Source organism: Tiliqua scincoides, chromosome 1 (genome assembly GCF_035046505.1).
Source record: "Tiliqua scincoides isolate rTilSci1 chromosome 1, rTilSci1.hap2, whole genome shotgun sequence".
Taxonomy (NCBI): Eukaryota; Metazoa; Chordata; class Lepidosauria; order Squamata; family Scincidae; genus Tiliqua; species Tiliqua scincoides.
This window is the reverse complement of record NC_089821.1, coordinates 250273597-250296082: the sequence shown is the minus strand read 5'-3', so window position 1 is coordinate 250296082 and position 22486 is coordinate 250273597. Positions and strand designations below refer to the sequence as shown.

Here is a 22486-nt window from a genome sequence, read left to right as displayed (position 1 = left end):
TGGAAATTCCAAGTTAGGCACTGCATGTGACTCCAGGACTTTGGTTTCTATATTTGAATGGAGGAGGAAACCTGTGCAAAGCAACAGAACAGGGCATCATTGAAGGTGGAGAGTCCTTATACCTGTATGCCCTAGGGCAGCATTCAAGTAGACTCAGGATTTGGGCTCTATGTGTAAACTCTAGTCCTTTTTTATCTTGTGCCTTCATCTGAATTTTTGTGCATATCTCATTCAGGGTTAGTGCATCATCTAAGCCTATTTATGAATTTAATTAACCCATTTTTGCCCCGCCCACAGGTGTACACCTTTGGTCCCTGTTGGGTATATGCAGCATTGGGCAGAAATGGCTTAAGTAGACTTAGAGCACAATCCTATGCTTGTCAAGTAAGCCCCATGGTCCTCAATGCAGCTCTCTCAGGAAAGTGTGCATAGGATAGATTGCAGCCTTCGGAACGCCTGGCGCCATCGCTAGTAAGCCATCCGCCCTGCCTGGTTCTTCTCTCATCGAAGCACTTCCTCCTCGTTACTGGCCTTTTGCTTGGGCATGGAAGGCACGTGATCGATTGTCGTGGGACCTGCCTTGGGAGTCGGATTGGCTTATTGTCTTGATTTCCTACACAAGTCAGCAGCCTGTACAATCCCCACGCGCGTCTTTACATTTGTGGATTTGCTTATCTGGGAAGCCTCAGTGTCAGGTGAGTGGCAGGCAGATTTTATTTTATTTAAAAGGTCTTTTAAAAAAAACAAAAAACACCTTTCAACCCAAATGTAAAATGTTTTTCCTCTCTGGGAGCCCTATCCATACCTACTCAGAAATAAATCCCATTTAAGTCAGTGGAGCTTACTTCCAGGTAAGTGTGGATGGGATTGCAGTCTCACAGCCCAATCCTATCCACACTTTCTTGGGAGTAAGCCCCATTGACTCTAATAGTGAGTTGGCAACCTTCAGTCTCGAAAGACTATGACTCTAATAGGACTTATGCATAGACATGCATAGGATTGGGCTGTCAGACATCAAAACTACTCTGCTCTCTCTCCACTTCCTTTCTTCCTTATCTATTTCCACCCGTTACAGTTCTGTGCATGCTTACACTGAAGAGCCACTAAGTTCAATGGACCCAATACAGTACAGTATATATATTTATGTACAGTATATATATTATCACATGGCATATACCCTTCTCCTCCCCAAGACTTTTTTCCCCTCAAAATTTGGCAGACTGTGATCCATTTCCTCTCTTTCATCGCAACTGGATAGGTGATGAACCCACAAAGCATTTGCAAATTAATGCCATCTCAGATCGCCAGAGTAAAACGATTGACTTGGGTAGACTAGGTTCGCTTCTGGACTTCACAAGGCATTCCCAGTTTGTCTGCAAGTCCTAGTAGTCTAAACAACTATTTGTGGAGCACACTGGTGGTTCTCTGTGTTCTGATTTGTCCGGTACAGTATACAGTACAGTTGCTTCCAGAAGATATATAGATAGATAGATGCATGCGCAGGCGTGCTTGTGTGTATAAAACAATACATTACACAATGTAATGTGATGTAACAATACATTACACACACAAAAGTCAGGATTACTCAGTTCAGAACACAGTAGCTATGGACAGCGAAGAGATGCCTTAGGGAAGCGAAATGCGCCTTGATCCCCTTATTGTAAGGGTGAAAATAGAAATGCTTTGAGAAGCATTTTAAGGCTCCTGTAGCCCCAATCAGGAAGGGATTTTTTTGGAGGGGGGGTGCGAAGTGTGGGCTGCGACAAACAACGTTTCATAATAATAAAGTCATGAAGAAAGTGTGTACAGAGAAAAAGACCACCTAGGAGTTTTTTGTGAGAGCTTCAGACGCCCGAGTCTAACCATGTGCATAAAAGAAGCACAGATCGCTTTGATTTCAGTGGGATGCCCTTCCACGGAACTTGGAACACAAGGCATTTCAACGGGGCGTGGGAACAATAGACCCTGGCTGGCTGACACACAGGCAGGCTCAAATTAGCTAGCCCTGGGCTAGGCATGTTTACTAGGCAGGAAGCCCCAGCCTGTCTATTGGCGCTTATTCCCAAGTAAGTGAGCGCAGGATCTGCACCTTCGATCGCGGAGTAACAGCCCACGCTTATGCATGTCTACTCAGAAGTAAGCCCCATCATCGCTTACTCCCAGGAATGTGTGGATAGGATTGTAGCATAAAAGCCCAATCCTATGCATGTCTACTCAGAAGTAAGACCCATTATAGTCAATGGAGAGCACCAGGATGAGGTCTCTTGTTATCTGGTGTGCTCCCTGGGGCATTTGGTGGGCCGCTGTGAGATACAGGAAGCTGGACTAGATGGGCCTATGGCCTGATCCAGTGGGGCTGTTCTTATGTTCTGTTCTTACTCCCAGGTAACGTGTGGCTAGGAGGATTGCCCAGCCTAGAGACCAACTAGGCCAGATTGGGTGTGTAAACGCGGCTGAGGAAGTTTCTGTTCGGTCTTTTGGGGTACACACTGGCGAGGCATCGGTGCGCTCCTGCTGTTCTGGGGAGGCTGGGCTCTTAGCGAGGCCGCCTGCTTTCGTGGCGCGGCCATTTCGGCTCTACTTTCTGCTGCAGACCAATGAAAGAGCAAGTTAGGGCGGAAGTAGTGCTGCTGCTGCTGCTGCTAGTACCAAGCCCTGACCAAGCCAGGGCAAACAGAGACACACACCCTTGTTTCTATGGGAAACCTGCCCCGATCGGATCGCAAAATCAGTAATGGCAGGCACCCACAGCCGCAAACTCACCCTCCATCTGTGCCAGGGGGCAATTTGCTACAACTACTGCGGGATTTAGGCTGCAATGATATCCACCCTTTCCTGGGAGTAAGCCCTATTGACTTTAATGGAAATTGCTTCTGAGTAGACATGCATAAGCTTGGGCTCTTCAACCTCTGACAAAGTTTAATTGCGGTGCAGCTGCTTTGCGCACGCGCACACACCCCGCCTGTTTCCAAAAGGCATGCACAGACGGGGAACACGCAGACCTCCGGTGCTACTCACGGCGAGGGTTGCTATTCAGAGGTGAAACAGGCTCGTCGAGAGAGCCTTTGTGTTGTGGGCCACAGCACGACTGAGACACATGGACTGAGTGTGGGGAGCCACTGCCCCTGAGCGAAGAGTCAAAACCCGAGCAAAGGACGGGGGAAAGCACCGCACTCGCATGTAAGTGTTGAGTAGCAGGCAGAGTAGCAGCCCAGAACTGGGTGGGCTGGATCGCAGTCCTCACACTGCAAGACCTGTGCCTGTCTACTCAGAAGTAGGCGCCGTTGAGTTCCATTGAACATACAGCCCCAGCACACGCCTGTCTACTCTGAAGTAGGCAACGGGCCCTACTCCCAGGCTTACTCCCACACTTACCTGGGAGCAGGTGCCCAGACCCAGTGGAGGAAGCGCCTACCCCTTTAACCACTGCACGGAAGCGGGAATTTTGGCAGGTGTGGCTACACCTGGAAGGGTCTAAGAAGCTGCGCCTGTGGGGGGGGCCCAGGCGCTGCCCTCCGCGGGATCTGGGCACCTGCTCCCAGGGGAGGCTGCAGACGCACAAGCACCGAGCCAGCTTCTCTTCCCCGCAGCGGCGAGGCCGGGAGGCGGCGCCTGCTTTCGCCGAGGCTCCCCGGTGGCGCCTGCCCGCTCTGTGGGCGCTTCTGACGTCTGCCTCGAAGCCGCCCTTTGACGGAAGTGGCTTCGGTGGGGCCGCGACGCCAGCAGGAAGAGAGGCCGGCCTGCCAGCAGGTAAGTAGGGCAGCCCCTCCCGGGGTGGTTGTCGCGCCCTTCCCCTGTAGCTGCCTCATGGTGGGCTTGAGGGGGGCGAGGGCTCGGCTGGGCCCCCAGAAGGCCGGCACTTAAGTCCTGTGGCCCTGTAGGTGGGACTAGAGGACGGCACGCTTGGGAGTGACGGGCAGTGGATAGAGGTCCCCCTCCCAAGGGGGTCACACTGTGTCCCCCTCTTCTCTGCTGAGGGAGGCCGCAGTCCTGCCCGCACGGACCTGGGAGCGTGTCTCATTGGCTCTAACAGGACTTACTTCTGAGTAGACACGCATAGGATTGCGTTGTAAGGCTGCAGTCCTGCCTACACGGACTTGAGAGCATGTCTCATTGGCTCTAACAGGACTTACTTCTGAGTAGGCATGTATAGGCTTGGGCTGTGAGACTACTGTTGAGGCTCCAAGAACTGAGCAGGATGGAGACTTAGTAGAACAAAGTCCCACTAGGATAGCATTTGTGAATGTTTGTCCCCGCCGTACCACTTTGCAGGGTCCCCCTATTAGAAGAACCACTGGAAGTAACTGGTGAGGATGTCCTCACCCATTACTTCCCCCGTAGGGCGGTCAGATGCGGTGTGACAAAACCAGTCAGAGGCTCAGGATGGACAGGAGGGGATTTTTGAGTATGCAAAAAAATGCGCACTGGAGCTCTGCCTGTTAAGCCAAACCTCCTACTGTTGCTTGGTTTGTAACATTATTGGTCCCACAGTGGATGACTGGGGGGTCCTGCACATACCACCTGACACCATCTCAGATAAAGCCAGTGGTACTAGTTCCTCTGGCTGAGAAACTGTGCACTAGAAGAAATTCTATAAAATAGGAGAAAGTCTCTTTAAAAAACTTTGTTTAAAAAAAAACCAAGGTTGTTGTGTGTTCTCAGGAACTGGGAGAGAGGGCCAAGATGTTGGAGGAGGGTTTCCTTTGGCTTTCTGGTTAAGGCCTGGAGTGGCAGGGTAATCATTTCTGAATTATCAGGGTGGCTAAACTTTGTGCCACCCATGTATATGGTGATTATGGTGGGGGTTGCACCCATGATTGCATTCATTTGTGTCTCTCCAGAATCCATGAAGTTATCTTCCTATTAAAAATTTGAAGTTGGGTCATTTGGTTCAGAGGAAACACTTTGAACCTCTGATCCCAGTTAATCAACTCCAAAGGACTCCTTAAGCTGGGAAGGAGGCAGATGCCCAATACCTAATAACTTATAGGACACTGGAATTGTAAGGGGGGTACATCTCACAATCCCTATTTGCCATGTACCATAGGGACTTAGACCAGCGTTTGTCAACCAGAGTACCACCAGTGCTACTTGAGGTGGTGACTGGTGGTACTTACGGGACCCCTGGACCCCTGCTACCCACAGCAAGACCAGGAACGCGTTGCACTACACGTTGAGTCTCATTATTTGCAAGGGTTCAGTTCCCAGAACTCAAAGGTGAATGGCTAAAATCACATTAAAGCAAATCCATTTAAAAAACAATGTCCCTTTGTTAGGAGATTTAAAAACAGCTTTGTTGACCTTTTGTGATGTAAGATAGTCATTAAGCAGACAATCCATCAATCAGTCTGCTTCCAGGTGCTTAGCAAGGCTTCACTCCAAGCCAGTGACCCCTCCCTTCACCATTGCAAAGTGATTATCTTTCTTCTCCGATCTGGGGAAGGGAGGGGTTGCTTGTCTAGGAGTGAAGCCATTCTACTCCTAAATGCCTGGAGACAGAATGATTGATGGATTGTTAGCCTGCTGCTCACTCTGACATTTACAAGGCTATTGTTAAATGACTTCCTTTAAAGGGCCCTGCTCATTGCATTGAGATAGAAAAATCTGTGGATTTTTCCATGGGTGACAAATCCATGGATAATTAGGTTATACCTGTAATTGGTTGCATGACTGACTCTGTACAACTGTAAGAAAAGCAGTTTTTAAAACTGTGATGCATCCTTTTAAAAGATGCATTTTTAAAATGCATTTTTAAAAACTGTGATTTTTAAAAGGATCCTTCTCCAGGGATCAGCACATTCCTTCTCATTTGCACTGGCCATTCATGTTGAGTCATATCTGTGTATAACAAGGTGGACCTGTACAACAAGCAGTGGAAGGAGGCTCCAAAGCATGCCATGCTCGAATAAGCCCTCCCATCTACCCTGAGCCTCTTACTAGTGTTTGACACATTGCATCTGACCTCCCAACCCAGAAGTAACTGCTATGATGTCATCACGAGTTACTTCCGGTGGTGCTTTGAATAGGTGGACTGTGTGAAGTGGTACAGTGAAAGACAAACCTTGACAAATACTGTCCTAGACTGAAGAGAGGCATACAACTTGCTTCTCTTTGGTCTAATGGCTGAGCTTGCACTCTACTTTCATGTTGTCAGGATTCTGTGACAGCATGGGGGTGGCAAGTATGCAACAACCCTTGGTCTTCCTGCTTTGTTTTTGAATTTTTTAAATACTTTCCTGCATACCTGCAGTTTTCTTTGATGCTTTTTTAATGTTCAGTAAGCCTACTTGTTCAGCCATGTGAGTGGCTGCTGTAGAAATTACAAAATCTCCAGCTGCAAGTGTAGTTTGCCCTGTGCATGAACATGACTTAGTAGGATCATGATCCTTGTTTGTTTCCATTGTTGTGGATGGAAAGATCTCAATGGTGTTGTCATTCTAAAAGAAATCTGCACTTAGGGTTTCTTTGAAAGAACTGTAATAGGAAACATTAAATGGAGGCCAGCTTTTATGTTGTCATGCAGGATCTGTCAGTTGACACTGCTTTGAGCTCTGGCAACAAAGGGCCCAATCCTATCCAAGCTTTGAGTGCCATGCAGCTGAAGTGCAGCCTTGTAGAAAAGGAACAGACATTTCCTAACTTCGAGGAGGCCTCCATGATTGCCCCCCACCACAGGAAGCAGCGCATGCCCCATTGGAACAGCTGCACCGGCTTTGGAAAATTGGATAGGATTTGGCCCAAAGTTTCCTAACTTTCTTATATGTATATTTATCAATCTAAAGATAATATAAGCAGTTTCTAATTATAGAGATGTGCTCTCTGAAGGCAGTTTTGGTCTGGGATAACTGTTATAAGATCTGTCCCAGTACTCAAGTTTTTGCAAAAGATGATGGACTTGTTTTTTGTGAAATGTTAGTAAGTAGGTTCTGATTAGGAAAGTAATAATAATCATTTGACTAATTGACTTTCAATATTGGTTTAATGTGTGTCTGTTTTTCTAGCGAATATTCAGCCAAATGGGTAATTGGTATATCCCAGAAAGAGACTGCAAAAGACTGGCATGTCATTTCCTTTTCTGTGGGCGATAGTGAAAGTGTTTGCCCCTCAGTACAACAAATTTGCTAAAGTAGAAATGAGTTTTAAAACAAAAATAAATATTGTACATCTTTGCTTTGTATAGGGTTGAACTAGTTTTGGCACTTTGACACTGAAGTCAAATCATTATTATAGCTGTACCATGATGAATTGGTAATTTAGACTGTAGTGACCTCACAAATACAAAAGACCAGTTAATAATGACTCCATTGACAGAAATTTTGAATAGCAAAGCTAGTGAAGGCTTGTATGACAACCATTGATCACTAGCTCATGAAGTTGAGTACAATGGCCTCATTTCAACTCAAGTATTCTTGTAAAGCAACAGTGCAATCTTATGCATGCCTACTCCGATGTAAGTCCCATTGTGTTCAGTGGGGCTTATTCCCAGGAACGTGTTATAGGATTTCAGCCCTGGTAGCTTAGGAAAACTAGAGTTAAGGTGTTTTTTGTTTGTTTGTTTTTCATTAAAGGCTGCATAGGTTTGCAGCTATACAGTATTATAGTATTGCCAGGTACAATAACATTTCTCAGTAGTCATGCATTAACGATGGAGCATGTCAGTTTGTTTTATATTTCATTGTGTCACCAAATGGTACCTTACATATGCAGTAATGTTTCTTATGTCCTGCACTGACTTATTTTTAAACAATTGGATGCTTGAAAATTCAAAATCATTAACATAGGTTCACCTACAACAAAAATACATCTTTTGTTACTGGTTTATACTTCTGTAAATGTCTTTCCTTCACAGGTTATAAAGCCTGCTGCACTGCTAATTCTGAAGGAAACACTTGAGAGAAATGACACACTGGTTTCATCGCAACCCTTTAAAGGCTACAGCACCTGTTGCGTTCAATTACTATGGAGTTGCCACCACTACAGCTGCAACCAAGATTTGCAAGTAAGTGGTTCTTAAAACTTATGGTGCATCTCAACATATAACATGCATTTGCAAATAGTGATATAAAAGACTAGTGATGTAAGAACACTGTTGAATGAGTGATTCAGACTGCTAGGCATGCTTACTGGGTGTGAATGTTGAACATAAAGAAATTTACTTTCAAGTTAATACATATAGGATTGAGATGTCTACAATGTGGTGCTGAGTTATTTTTGATGTATCTTTTGTATAGTGATCTTAGGTTATCAAGAGCACGACTCTTGGAACTTTTTACTGACTTGAGTTGTAATCCAGATATGATGAAGAATGCAACTGATTCCTATTTTTCACTTTTAGAAGGTAAGAGATGAGGCCAATTGCTTAACTGGTTTGATTTCTTGGTATCTTTTGTCAATAAAATTAGATTATAGTAGCCTCTAAAGCAGGGATGTCCCTTTGTCTTTTATTTATATGCTGGGTAGTTTATATTTGAGTATGTTGTTGTGGAAAGAGTTGAGCTCTGTACCCTTATCTATAGAATTGGAAAGACCATAAATTGAAAAAATAGCAGCTATTTTGCCAAATTCTTTTGACTTTTTTATCAGTTGTCATTATTTATTAACAGGCTTTATAGTTTCACTGGATGACTCTTCGCAGGATAGCAAACTGAGATACATTCAGAATTTTAAGTGGACGGACACTTTACATGGACAGATTCCAAGGTATACCTGCGGTGTGGCTTCCAGCACCTGTTGCAACAAATCCTTCTAGTTGATAGCATAAATATTGAGTAACTTAGGGCACAATTCTATCCTATGCTGGAACAGGCAAGCCAGGAGGGTTGTGCTGTATTCAGCGCAGAATAGGGGCCAAAAGCGGCTCAGTTAGAGGCAAGGGGAAACTTTTCTGCTCCTATGGTTCTCCTCAGACTTGCTGCCTTGTTAGCCTTTAGGTGCCAGGTGTAAACAGCACAAAGCATGGTTGCTTATTTTCTTGGGGGGACGGAGGAGGAACAAATAATCCATACACCCCAAATATGGCACATCTGATAAAAACACTCATTTAAGCAAGTTGCTAATACCTGGAAATGGAACTGTTAACTTTTTTATAACTTGTTCTCCCAAAACACCTGAACCTCTTTCTTGATAACAAAGGAAAGACCCTGTATGACAATATAAGCCCAAACATCCAAACATTAAAATCAAAGTGAAATTGACTTTGCCGCACATGACGCAAAAGAATTTTCAATAATAATAATAATAATACAGGTATTTCTATACCGCCTTTCTTGGTCCTCAGATTTCTCCTCGGACTTCAAGGCGGTTTACATAGGCAGGCTAATTAAATCCCCGTAGGGATTTTTGCAATTTGAAAGAAGGTTCTATCTTTCAAGAAACCACAACAAATATTTGAATATATTACAGTGTGTCCATTCTTGTGATATTCAGTGGGAAATCTATAAAAATTCTGTAGTAACTTAGCTGACTGCTTCTTCTGTGCTTTCAGTTTGGAGGGAGAGTTAATGGAGACTTGAGTGTTGTACAAAAGTTTGTTCCAGCCATTCTTAGGTCATGGTAATAAAGTATGAATTGTTTCTGACAAAACAAATGTCCTTTTCAAACTCTCAGGAATCTTATATGAGAAGCTAGAATTTGAATACTTGGTAGTTTGTTCACATGATTTGGGATGGAGGGTGAGGGGAGGAGAATGAAACACAAGCAGTGTTTATCTCTAAGAAATAATCTGAGTAGTTCAAGATAGTATTTATAACACTTCTAGTAAAATCACCTGATTTTACTGTGCTTTTTCACTTTCCTTAGTGCTCAGCAAGATGCTGTGTTTGAACTAATTTCCATGGGATTTAACGTGGCATTGTGGTATACTAAATATGCATCAAGGCTGGCTGGGAAAGAAGAGTAAGTATTCTCACTTGACTAATAGTTTCTTATTAGAAGACTTGGCAACTGAACTTGCGTACAGTTAGGTGTGCCACTGAAATGTGGGCTTGGGAACATTTGTCTCTACATAGTGCTGCCTTCTAGATTGCCATGAGTCTAAGTGGCTGTTGACCAATGTCCAAGCATCATGACAAGAGCAAAAACATTTCAAGTTGTGGAATGCACATGTCTTAGCATCAGGCAACATACAGCCCCATTTTATGTGTGGTTATATGGAAATAAGTCTTACTGAGTTCAGTGAGATTTACTTCCTAGTAAGTGCATATAGGAATGCAATATTGGGTCTTGTCCATTCACACCCAGCTTCTTTGTACTTTCATTACAGCTTTATCTAATCAAAATGCCCACTCTGGTTACCCTTAGAATACCCATCAAGGCAGCACTGGTTTTTCCCCCTTGTGTGATGTACGCATGCTGGCAGTAGCTTTTCGACCTTAGAGCAACCAGGCTGCTTAGCTACCACAGCATAGCAACAAGAGAATAAAGGCTCTCTTGTATCATTGCTGCAAGCTTTCTTTATTTTTGGTTTAAAAATGCTTAATGCAGTGCCCTTTTCAGTACAATGACTCAAGATGAGGTTCAAAAACTTAAAACTACAAAGTAGTCCAGAAAGTGGAAAACTCTGTGATGGCCTCTAAAACATCTGGACATCACACACATGACACACATGTTGACCTTCAAAGCCCAGTACATCTTGTATCTTAGGATACATGAGTCTTTTCTTTCTCTAAGGTCTTGGAGACCCTGCTCTAGGTATCTCTGCATTCAGAATTTAGGTGGATGACAACTGGAAATGGGGATTTTTTGGCACTGGCATTCCAGTGGAATACTTGGCTGGTGCCTACCTTATTAGCCTTCAGATACCAGGTGAAGATGGCTTTGTCCTACCATTCTTTTAATAGATGGTTAATATTACCTCTTATTATTATTATTATTATAATACAGGTATTTCTATACCGCCTTTATTGGTCCTCAGATTTCTCCTTGGACTTTATTCAAGGGGGTTTACATAGGCAGGCAATTTAAATCCCCGTAGGGATTTTTACAATTTGAAAGAAGGTTTCTATCTTTCAAGAAACCACAACATTCAGATGTTTGTTTCTTGATCTGGTCGCACATTCTGGCCTCCATCCTCCCACGCTCGGAGCAGATGGAATAGCTTGGCTCAGCTTGTCAGCTGCTTCAAGGTTGTTCGTTGCCGGTGGCCTTGAACTGGCGACCTTCGGATGTTATCTTCAGGCAAATGGAGGCTCAACCCTCTAGACCAGACCTCCTGCCCTCTCCTATTATGCTCTCCTATTTATGTACAGTCCCACCATAGAATCGTATATAAAATAGTATATTCTATTTTTGTATAGAAACATAGGCCATGGTGCGTATACTGTATATTATTACACAGTGTTTAATTAGAAGAAATTCTAAACACTCTCTAAACTGTTCTAAACACCTAAAATAGTGTTTTAGTGATTATCCTAAAATAGGGTATGGTAGCAAATTAACAGTAAACTTGGAAATTAACAAGAAATTTGTCTGAGAATTGTTACTAAATGTGAATAAATTGGTGTGACTTTTTCACATACTTTAATGTTGCAATACTAATAAATAACCAATCATTTAGCATCACCGAAGATGAAGCAAAAGATGTCCACCGAAGTATGAAAATAGCAGCTGGGATTTTCAAACACTTAAAGGTAGAAAATTTCTTATTTTAAACTTTTGATGTCATATGTGGTCCTCTCTTTGAGGACCCTGTTTTCAACTTTGGTTTTGTCTTTGTTCCACACAACACTCATTCTGTTGCTGGTATGCTTTAGGTGGCTGTTAGTCTGCCTCCGTTTAAAAAAAATAAAATACAGTGACCCATTTGGATCAGTTTTTAGAGGGGTGGCCACATACCCTGTTGCAGCTAAAACAGTGTCTTATGACATCTAAACCTTCAAAGTGTGATGATGGAGTACTGAGAGCAGTTTCCAATGTTCAAAAAGGGTACGTGGTACCACTTCAAAATGTGTCTGGGTAACTGATTGCATGAATGCATTCTAATATCAAAATCTTTATAAATGTGGAAAACTAAATAGGTTTGAACAAGCATTGAAGGCCTATAAAGATTGTACCACAATTGTACGAAGACCTCTGTATGAAGGCATAATGGCCCTGTGTAGTGTGGTCTTATAACTCAGTAGCATTATCCTTTATATATGATACAAATTTAACCAAGTGCAAACATTGAAAGTTATATATTTTCCTTAGGAGAGCCACATCCCTAAACTAATCACTCCTGTAGAAAAGGGAAGAGATTTGGAAGCTCGACTTATAGATTCCTACATCATCCAGTGTCAAGCTGAAGCTCAAGAAGGTATTTATACAAATTCTTTATGGCTCTCCATCTGGGGATTTGCTTAGCTGTTCATTCTCCTGAGGTATGTAGAATGGAATATGATTTGTGGCAGATGTTTGTTTCATTTTACATAAACGTCAATATCAATTGTGTAGTCAGTGAAATGTCAGTGAAAACTCATCATCTTCAGCCATTTTAAGTGTTTAAAAAGAAATTATAAAAATAGTAATTTTTTTAAAAGTTTCCTCTAGGAGGAACACTTCCATTCAGTTGAATTATTTTCAGCTGTTAAAAACTTTTTAAAAAGCAGAATATGTAGCACTCTGGAGTCACTTATATTTAAACTGTTACATTTGTAATTTGTAAATGATGTTTATGGTTAAATTGCATCTAATTTTTATCTTAGTGACAATTGCCCGAGCTATTGAGCTGAAGCACAATCCTGGACTAATAGCTGCTCTGGCCTATGAAACGGCTAACTTCTATCAAAAAGCAGGTATGTTATTAGCACTGTAGTATGTATTACATATACTCAATTATTTCACTTGAAAGGCTTAAAGCAGGGGTCTCCAAACTTTTTGGCCAGAGAGCCATATCAAATATCTGGTGTGGTGTTGAGGGCTGGAAAAAAAATTTAAAAATAAAATTTAAATAAATAAATAAGGAACTTAGATGAGTGAATGAATGGGCTCATTCATTCAACCTCTCTGGCCCTCAGAATACCCTCCAGACACAACCAGAGCACAGCTCTGATCATGTTCATTTGAGTGGGCCAGAGGCTTTCAGGGGACAAGAGGCTGGCTGTGGGTCAGATAGAAGCTTGCTACGGGCTGCATCTGGCACCCAGGCTGGGATTTGGACACCCCTGGTTTAACGCATGGTAGTCTGCTTCCTAGAATCTTAACATTGGAAAAAATAAGGAGAAGGTATGGATAGTAAACTGCTTCCATGGCCTTCCTGTCATGCTATAGAGCAGTACTTCCCAAACTCCTACACGGGAGTTGGGAGCACCATAGTGTGTATGGGGAGGAGCTATGGCAGCAATGCAATACCGAGGATCACTCTGCTGCGGGGGTGGGTTAAAATTTACCTAAGGGAGTGCTAGCCTGGGGGGTGAGGTGCAGGGATCCCTGCAGACACCTCTACAGGGCTCCCCAAACTTCCTGTTAAAAAGTGATCAAAAAAGCACTTTTTTATCTTTACTGTTTTGGAGGTTAGGGGAAGTCCTGCAGAGGCATCTGTGGGGCTCCCCCCCCCCCACAAAAGTTAAAAAAAAAAAACTTGCCCCCAGCAGGAGTACAACCCAGGGGATCACACTGCTGCCTTCCCTGTTCTTTAACCCTTAAGGGGGCAGGGAACAAGTGGTGATGAGTCGCTACCAGTATAGTCTCCATAGTAGACTATCCAAAGAGTCTTCCTTGATCATGTTTCTAGTTCCCCTGGGGCTGGAACCAGACTTAAATCCAGCACTTACTCAGTTTGCTATACATGTCTCCTTTGTAGATAGATACCTGCAACAACAGTTAAAAATCAAACAATCCATTAAAGATAGTTCACACAGTAATTAGGACTTTCATACTGAATTAGAGTACAATCTTGTGCATATCTACTCAAAAATTAGTCCTGTTAAATTCAATAGGGCTTGCTCCTGTAAAGTGTATATAGGATTTTGGCCCTAGTCTCTGCAACCGCAACAGTAAGACAAATACAACTGTCATCCAAAACCTAACATAACATGGGTGTGTAAATAGACTACTGTTATATCAACAATGCTATTTTCTTCTTCTAGATCAAATGTTATCCAGTTTGGATCCACCATACACAATTAAGTGGCGAAAATACCTGCACTTGAAGTCATGCTTTTATATGGCCTATGTAAGTACTTGGTTTTATGTTAATAAATGCTTTAAAAGGATGGTTGTGGAATTGTATAGGCATTTGCAAAATGGCCAACAATACTGTGGGTTCTTTTTACCCTAGTATGAGTTGCAAAACTAGTTTCATACAACATAAAGAACCTCACCTGGAATAGACAGTATATTGGTGGGATTGCCCAGAATAAAATGCAGGCAAACTTCAGTTTTCATTAATAGCACTGAAGTAGCTGAAGAGGTTGCCCCACCATGCCTTCTGCCCTGTCATGTTCTTTCTTGGACTCTGGCACTCTTTCCCCTCTGTCATTTGCTGAAGAAAATCAGATTTTTATGTGGCCCAATGTTGTCAAATTCTTTCCCACACCAGGCTTACTGCTACCATGGCCAAACTCTTCTGGCCAGTGATAAATGTGGAGAAGCTATTAGATCTCTGCAGGAAGCAGAAAAATGTAAGTACAATGAATTCATTCTTGGTTGGTTCCTACATACTAAGAAAAATAGAAACATCTCTAGATTTTTCACACCTCAAGACCTTTCAAACTATGGTTTGATATCCTGGTAACAGACCCTAACTACAACAAGCCACAGTTTGCTAAAATTGTACATAATGGAGAAAAGTGGCTAGCTCAAAAGTTGGAACTTTTAATCTCCCCCTCTGACATAGGGAGGAGGGAGATCGGCGTACTTGCAATAATCTAAACCAGTGGTTCTCAAACTTTTTAGCATCGGGTCCCACCTTAAAAAAAAAAAGTTTCACTTTACCAGTCACTCAAGTCCCTGTTGCTATAATGGTGATTGGGGAGAATGCTCCCTCCCAGGTTGTTGTAGCAGGTTATTTAACTCTTGATGCACATAGCCTAATCTGCCTTTTCAGTTTCACAACCAACCAAAAGGTATTGAAAAAGAAAAAAGAGAAAAGGTATTAGAATAGGTATTGAGAACAAAGCACCTAATATGATGCCATTGTACAAATCAGTGGTAAGGCCACACCTGGAGTATTGTCCAGTTCTGGTCACCACATCTCGAAAAGGACATAGTAGAAATGGAAAAAGTAGAAAAGAGAACGATTAAAATGATTACTGGGCTGGGGCTACGGCGTTTAGGACTGTTCAGCCTAGAAGAGGCGCCTGAAGGGGGGACATGATTGAGACATACAAAATTATGCAGGGGGTGGGTAAGAGTGGGTAGAGAGATGCTGTTTACCCTCTCACACAACACCAGAACAAGGGACATCCACTAAAATTGAGTGTTGGGAGTGTTAGGAAAGACAAAAGATGATATTTCTTTATTTAGTGTGTAGTTGGTCTGTGGAATTCCTTGCCACAGCATGTGGTGATGCCTTTAAAAGGGGATTGGACAAGTTTCTGGAGCAAAAATCCATTACGGGTTACAAGCCATACGGGTTACAATATTTGCAACCTCCTGATTTTAGAAATGGGCTACATTAGAATGCAAGATGTAAGGGAGGGCACCAGGATACAGGTCAGGTCTTGTATGTTCCTGGAGGCATTTGGTGGGCCACTGGGAGATACAGGAAGCTGGACTAGATGGGTCTATGGCCTTGTATGCAGCATCAAAAGAAACCACTAACCCCAACTGAGTTTAAGGCTTTTATTATGAGGAATGAAACCTGAACCAAATACAAACAACCTTGTTCCAAATTTCCCCAATTGAGAGGACCTCAGGCAGGCAGGCACTATGCAGGCAGGAGGCAACAGAACTTGAGGCAAAAGGCTGGATGGTTGCTCCCTGGTTCTCAGAGGCTCTCCCAGGGGCTCCTTCCTGCAGCTCTTGCCTCAGTTTCTTTCTGTAGCTTGGTCTCTCCCAGCTCGCTCCTTGCAGCTCCTTCTCTCCCAAGCTTCCCTGGTGGTCCGTCTTTCTCTGCAGAGCTTGCTCTCCAAGGCTCCTCACAGCAGCTCTTCCCTGGTGGTCTGTCTGCTCCTTGTTTGTGCAGCCCCTTTTATAGGGCTCTGCACACAGCAGCCTCTACCTTCCCTCTGCTGGTACTGCAGCCTCCTCTCCTGCAGCAGTTTTCCCTCTGGTCCTCCTCAGACTGAGCCCAAGTTTTACACATAACAGTCTGATCCAGCAAGGCTGTTCTTATGTTCTTAAAAATTGGCCCCGGACCCACAGTTTGAGAACAACTGTTCTAAACCATGGTTGAGATGATTGTCTGAGTTGGGCCCATGCGTGAATTGGTTGAAAATACTAGAACTATATATACAATTACAGTTGTGCTGTTATTTCAGTAGGTGGGTTTCTACCACTGAAGAACATAAACAAGCAGCAAAAGTAGAAAACTAATACAAACATTTACGGCATAACTTGGAATGATATTTCTAGGCACATATGCCTATTAAGCAGTGTTCTTATGACATTGCAGGGGAGTTGCATCCTTTCTCCTTTATATTTTTACCTGTCTGTATTGATATTTCAGAAATATATCTCTAGTGCAACTATTTTTAACTAGTGTGCTATGGCAAATTGGCATGCAATGAATGGTCTGCAGGTGTGCTGCAGGAACTTGGGAGAGGGTCATTTATTAATAGGGCCATTGGGGGATGTGAGACTCCTTCCCCTCCCCCCCCGCAGCACAGTGTGCCTTGTCAGTTGTTAAAAAACTGATGGTGTGCCTTGACAATTTAATTTTTTTTATATATATTTTATTATTGCAGATACAGGTAAGGAAAATAGGTTATACTTAGGGCTGGTACTACATAGGTTACACATGAGGTTATTGGTCCTAGATTACAACATACATCATTCCAAAAAAAAAAAGCCATCAAAACAAATGCAAAAAATACAATAATCAATACAAAGGTTACCGTATTTATCAGTATAAAAGTTTAGATTTATCGAAACACTCAATATTGTTTAACTAAAACTATCTATCCAGTCATAAAAAGTCTTCCAATATTTTCTTACTCTATCTAAATCTCTTTCATTCTTTCTGTTAAAACTTCCATTTCTGCTATTTCATAAATTTTGTCTATTAAATTTTCTCTAGTTGGCACGTCTGTAGATTTCCATTTTTGCGCAAACAATATTCTTGCTGCTGTAGCAATATATACAATAAGGTATTTCTTACATTGGTCTTTAATTTCTGATGTCACATTTAGGAGGAATATTTCTGGTTTGAATGGTAATACACAATTCGATATCTCTTGCAACAATTTATGTATCATTTTCCAGTATTTCTTTGCTTTTTGACAGGTCCACCACATATGATAAAAGGTTCCTTCAACCTCTTTACATTTCCAATACTTATATGATGACCCAGAATACATTTTTGCTAATTTCTCTGGAGTTAGATACCATCTATAAAACACTTTATATAAATTCTCTTTAAAAGACAGTGCTTTAGTAATCTTAATATTTATATTCCAAATTTGCTTCCAGTCATCCATCGATATATTATATCCAAAAATTTTTGCCCACCACACCATTGCATTTTTAACTGTCTCATCCTCCACTCTTATCTCAAGGAGAAAATTGTACATTTTTTATATACTTCCCCTCAAAAATATTTTATCAAAACTTATATCTTCTTCATAAAAGCCTATTTTTTGGTCTTCTCGTAATCTTGTTCTTATTTGCATTTTGTTCCACCAGTCCAGTTTTATTCCTTTCTCTTCTAACTCAGGCTTACTTAGGATCTCTCCTTTAATATTCAGCAGATCGCTGTATGATTTATTATGGTCTTTTTTAATCCAGTTTGGATTAGTTGCTATTTCAAGCGGTTTTATCCATCTGGGTAATTTAGAATATATCTTGTATTTTATCTGTTCCCATATCCAAATTAAAGATCTTCTTAAAATGTGTTGTCTAAAATATCCATGCTGTTTATCATAAAACAGGAATGCATGTACTTCTAATGTTAAAACTTTGGAATTTGGTATAAGTCCCCAATCTTTTATCCAGTTTAAGGCTGCTGCTTGATAATATAATTCCCGGTCTGGTAATCCGAATCCTGCTCTTTTTTTATCCTCTTGAAGTAGTTAGTTAGTTAGTTAACCTTTATTGGCATTATAATATTACAGCAAACAACTGACAACAAAGTGGAACAATACAACCGTTATCCACTAGACTAGTTCAGGAAAACTAAATAGAGAAAAAAGAAATAGGATCTAGAAAGAAAAGGAGCCAGAAGGGACAACCTTATCCTTTCAGTAAAACAGGTGTTAGATGGAAAAAGGTGACTACAAAAATTTTAAAGAAGATTTTATAGAACTAAAGTCCGGCGTTTTTTTGTAATGTATAGGCCAGGAAACTAGCCACTGAATACGTCAAGGGAGCAATAGAGTCTTCCAACAACTGGGGATGGGGTGATACCTGAGGGGGAAAATTAGAAATCCAGGATTCTAGATAAATCCTACGATGAGAATCATGAGAGGGACAAAAAAGCAAAATGTGTAAAAGAGTATCCGGGGTCTCCCCACAGAATAAACATAATCGTTTCTCGCGAGGAACTCGCATGAAATGACCATAATGAACAGCTGAGGGAAATATGTTGAGTCTAGCGAGCATGAAGGCTCTCTTCAGTCTAGGATTAGTGAGGTGAAAAAAATAGTTTGAAGTGGCAACAACATGTTGCGGAAAAAGACCTAGGGAAAGGGGGGAACAGGTCAAATTAAGAGAATTTTTTAAAGTATTGAATTCAGCTAGAAAAAGGTGGTCTTTGATAATTTTATAAGCTTGAGATAAGTTTAGATCAGCAAGTAATTCTACTGATAGGTTAATAGAGTGGAGTTTAGTTTCCACTATTTTAAACCAAATAAAGATATACGTATCACTCATTAATTCTGTAATTAAAGAGTCAGGGGAAGGAGATAAATGAATCCTTAACCAAAACTTAAGGGTAAAAAGCCAGGCATAAGTGGAGGGAAGGTGTAAACCAAGTTCTAACAGAATAGTGGACAACCGTATAAGATTAGGAATACCTAATATCTTTCTAAAAAAGGAAGAAGCAATATGATCCAAATCCTTAGAAACTGCCTGTATCCATATCGGGATACCATATAATAAATGAGAAATAATTTTTGCTTTAAAAATTTGAATCGCTGCTGGGATGTATTGATTTCCTGCATTAAAATAAAAATTTGTTATAGCCAAAAGGTGGGTAGTTGTTGAAGAAATAACTGACTTTTTATGTTGAATCCATGATAAATTATAGTGAAAATGTAAACCTAGATATTTAAAAGATTTAACTTGAATGTAAGATTGGGAGTTGATTGACCATATAGAAGGAGTCCAGGAGCGGGAAAAAACCATAATTTTAGTTTTGTTGACATTAATTACAAGATCGTTTGAATGACAATAAACTTGAAATTTGGAAATGAGCTCACGAAGACCGGATTTTGTGAGTGAGAGAAGTACTGTATCATCGGCATAAAGAAGAATCGGAATTGGCTTTTTATTTATTACAGGAAAGGAATGAGAGGTGGTGGTTAAGCTGGCAGGAAGATCGGCTATGAATAAATTAAAAAGAAGAGGGGCAAGGATGCAACCTTGCCTCACTCCTTTATTGATAGGAAAACTAGAAGAGAGAATATTGGTAAAAGGAAGACGGATTTGACATTTATTATGGGAATGAAGTTGCTGTAACAAAAACAGAAGCCTCTGGTCAATGCCCCAGTTGGATAACTTTTTCCATAAAAGGGCTCTATTTATCGAGTCAAAAGCACCTTGTAGGTTGATAAAGGCTACATATAGATTTGATTTATGATGTATGGAATATTTCTGGGCTAAAAAAGAAAGTGCAAAGGCATGATCCAGAGTAGAAACACCCTGGCGAAAACCTGATTGTTCAACTCCTGGAAGGTTTTTCAAACGGGCCCAGGATGACAGCTTTTGAAGAAGGAATTTGGCATAAAGCTTCTCTATACAAGATATAAGACTTATAGGACGATAATTTGACGGAGAAGCGGGGTCACCTTTCTTAAAAATTGGAAGAAGAAATGAACAGCGCCAGATATCTGGGAATAGACCTGTAGAGTTAATCGTGGTAAAAAGAGAAGCCAAGGGAGCAGCCCACCAACCAGGATTAGTAAGAAGAATTTCATTGATGATAAAATCTGGGCCGGGGGCTTTGGCTGATTTTAAGGAAGTTATGAGTTTATAAATTTCCAGTGGGGAAACCGATGGCCATTCAGGGACTTTTTGGAGATCAATATTAGAAATAGGGAGGGAAGAAGAATAGAAAATTTTGGAAAAATAATCTATCCACGTGGTTTCAGGAATATCAGAGTAGATGACAGGGGTTGGATGATTTGCCCTAGTAACTGCATCCCAAAAAGTTTTATGGTTTTTGGAAATAATGGCTTGATGGAGAATGGACCACTTCCCAAGGGCAAAAAGATGCTGTTTTTCCTGGAAATACTTTCGGCAGGCAGTCCGTAGTTGAAAATAATATTGTAAATTGTAAAAAGATGGATTATTCCGAAAAAAAAGAAAAAGGGTACGCACCTGCTTTTTTAATTTCCAACACTCCTCGTCAAACCATGTGTTTTTTGTAAAACGGGGAGGATTACTTGGGCTAGCCATCCTCAAGTGATCTACCAAGGAAGAGATTATAACTTGGAAAGCTTCAATCACAGCAGTAGTGGCCCGAGAGGCAAATAATAAACGCAATTGGGAGTTAGTTTCAGGTGCCTGAGTCCACTGGGACAGGGCTTGCTCCACAACTGGTGACCATCTATAGGGACGGCTTGGATTGGGGAGAGAAAGAGAAGAGACAGGGGAATCAAAGGGAATATTAAGAGTAAGTGCAACTGGCAAGTGATCACTCTCAGAACGGGTGCAGACACAGAAATCTGATAAAAGGGGCAGAAGGGCAGGAGAAACTAGGACATAATCTATTACACTAGCACCTCTTGGAGAGAGGTGGGTAAAATCGCCTGGGATGTCACGTCCTTTTGAGCCATTTAGAATAAAGACGTTAAATGAAATACATAAACTTATAAGATGTGGGGCAAAACTATTTATTACAGAATCTTTGGAAGACCTTGAGGTTTGAAACCAAGGGGGGATAAGGTCATCAGAGTACCAGTTCATCTGCTGGGCAAGTGTAGAATTTGAAGGGCCAATTCTAGAATTAAAATCTCCAGAAATAATCATAAAAGCATCAGAATATAAGTTAGAAGCACGGGATATAGTGTTATCAAGATCTAACCAAATATCGGATGGGGCAGGTTTAGCTGGGGGTATATATACATTAAAAAGAAGAATTTGAATATCTTTAAACTGAATTAATATAGTTTGAAAATAAGGAGAGTTCGAATCTAACTGAGAAACTAAACAAGAAAGGCCAGATTTAACAAAACAACAAAGTCCCACACAAGGTCTCCCTAGGGCATTCTTCCTAAATGCTGGGGTCACAAAAGAAGTATACCCATATAGGGACAATGGGACCGACGACCATGTCTCCTGAAATAAAATAAAATTAAACTTTTTAATAAAAGCGTGGAAGTCCTTATCTGAGCTTTTAGATGACCAACCGGATATGTTCCACGAGATCAAAGTGAAAAGAGTGGAAGAGGAAGGGGTTAGGGAAGTTGGTTCTAGTCAGTGCTTAGAGGATGTGGAGAGAGAACCATCAGAATGATCCTTTACAAAGGTAAAATCGAAATTTAAAGGAGGAGGGAATTGGGATGTAGCGTCTACCAATACAAAGGGTTCAGAGGGAAGGGATTTAGAAACAACACAAACAGGAAATAGATGTTGATTAATAGACTTAGTTGGACCAGTAACAGTGGGTAAGGATTGCTGGTCCACTTCTGTTAAGTTAGTAGGAGAAAGAGGTAATTGGGTTGATATAGGAGAAGAGGAGGGACAGAGAGAAAGGGGGTCATTGGAACAGAGAGAAACAGCTGTCGAGTAAGTGAATCTCGACTGGTCATAGGACTTAGGAGTTTGCGTTAGTGGAAGGGAAGGGAAAGAAGAACAGTTCGAGGACTCAGTAGATCCAACGAAGGGAATCGACAGAGAGGGGCACAGGTTCTTTGATCGCCGTGTTAAGGAGTTCTTAATCCTTCGAAGACTGCGAGATTTTTGCTGAGGCCGGTCTGTCATAGATGTGAGTAGTGAAGATTGTCCTCGACGACCAGGAGGAGAAGGTGGTAACGGAGGGTTTTTTTGAGGAAGAACATGATTAGGTAAAGCTGGGCTAACTTGTACAGTTACTGAATCTTTTATTGTAGATGTAGAATTTCCACTTGAATGCATAGACTTTTCCAAGGAAGAGGATACATTTTGTAGGTGAGTTGAAAAAAGTTTTCGGATAATCATATTTTGGAAATGTCTCTGAGGAAAAATTCCCAGCGCTCTAAACCGTTGAGAC

General features: G+C 41.5%; 1 protein-coding gene across 3 annotated transcripts in view; it reads left to right on the top strand.

Moving 5' to 3' along the window:
* Positions 1–630: 630 nt before the first annotated feature.
* BROX (BRO1 domain and CAAX motif containing) overlaps positions 631–22486 on the top strand; it is a 32405-nt gene continuing 10549 nt past the window's right edge. Inside the window, exons 1-10 of one of the 3 annotated variants that reach the window (XM_066618714.1) lie at positions 631–695; positions 7850–7999; positions 8232–8338; positions 8604–8700; positions 9799–9894; positions 11555–11627; positions 12187–12292; positions 12681–12770; positions 14064–14149; positions 14516–14597. In XM_066618714.1, the coding sequence (XP_066474811.1) occupies positions 7899–7999; positions 8232–8338; positions 8604–8700; positions 9799–9894; positions 11555–11627; positions 12187–12292; positions 12681–12770; positions 14064–14149; positions 14516–14597 (838 nt within the window). In that variant the 5' untranslated portion in view covers positions 631–695; positions 7850–7898. Of the gene's footprint in view, positions 696–3004; positions 3181–3626; positions 3751–7849; positions 8000–8231; positions 8339–8603; positions 8701–9798; positions 9895–11554; positions 11628–12186; positions 12293–12680; positions 12771–14063; positions 14150–14515; positions 14598–22486 lie in introns of those variants that run through there. The other 2 variants (XM_066618713.1, XM_066618711.1) reach the window with 2 other exon arrangements.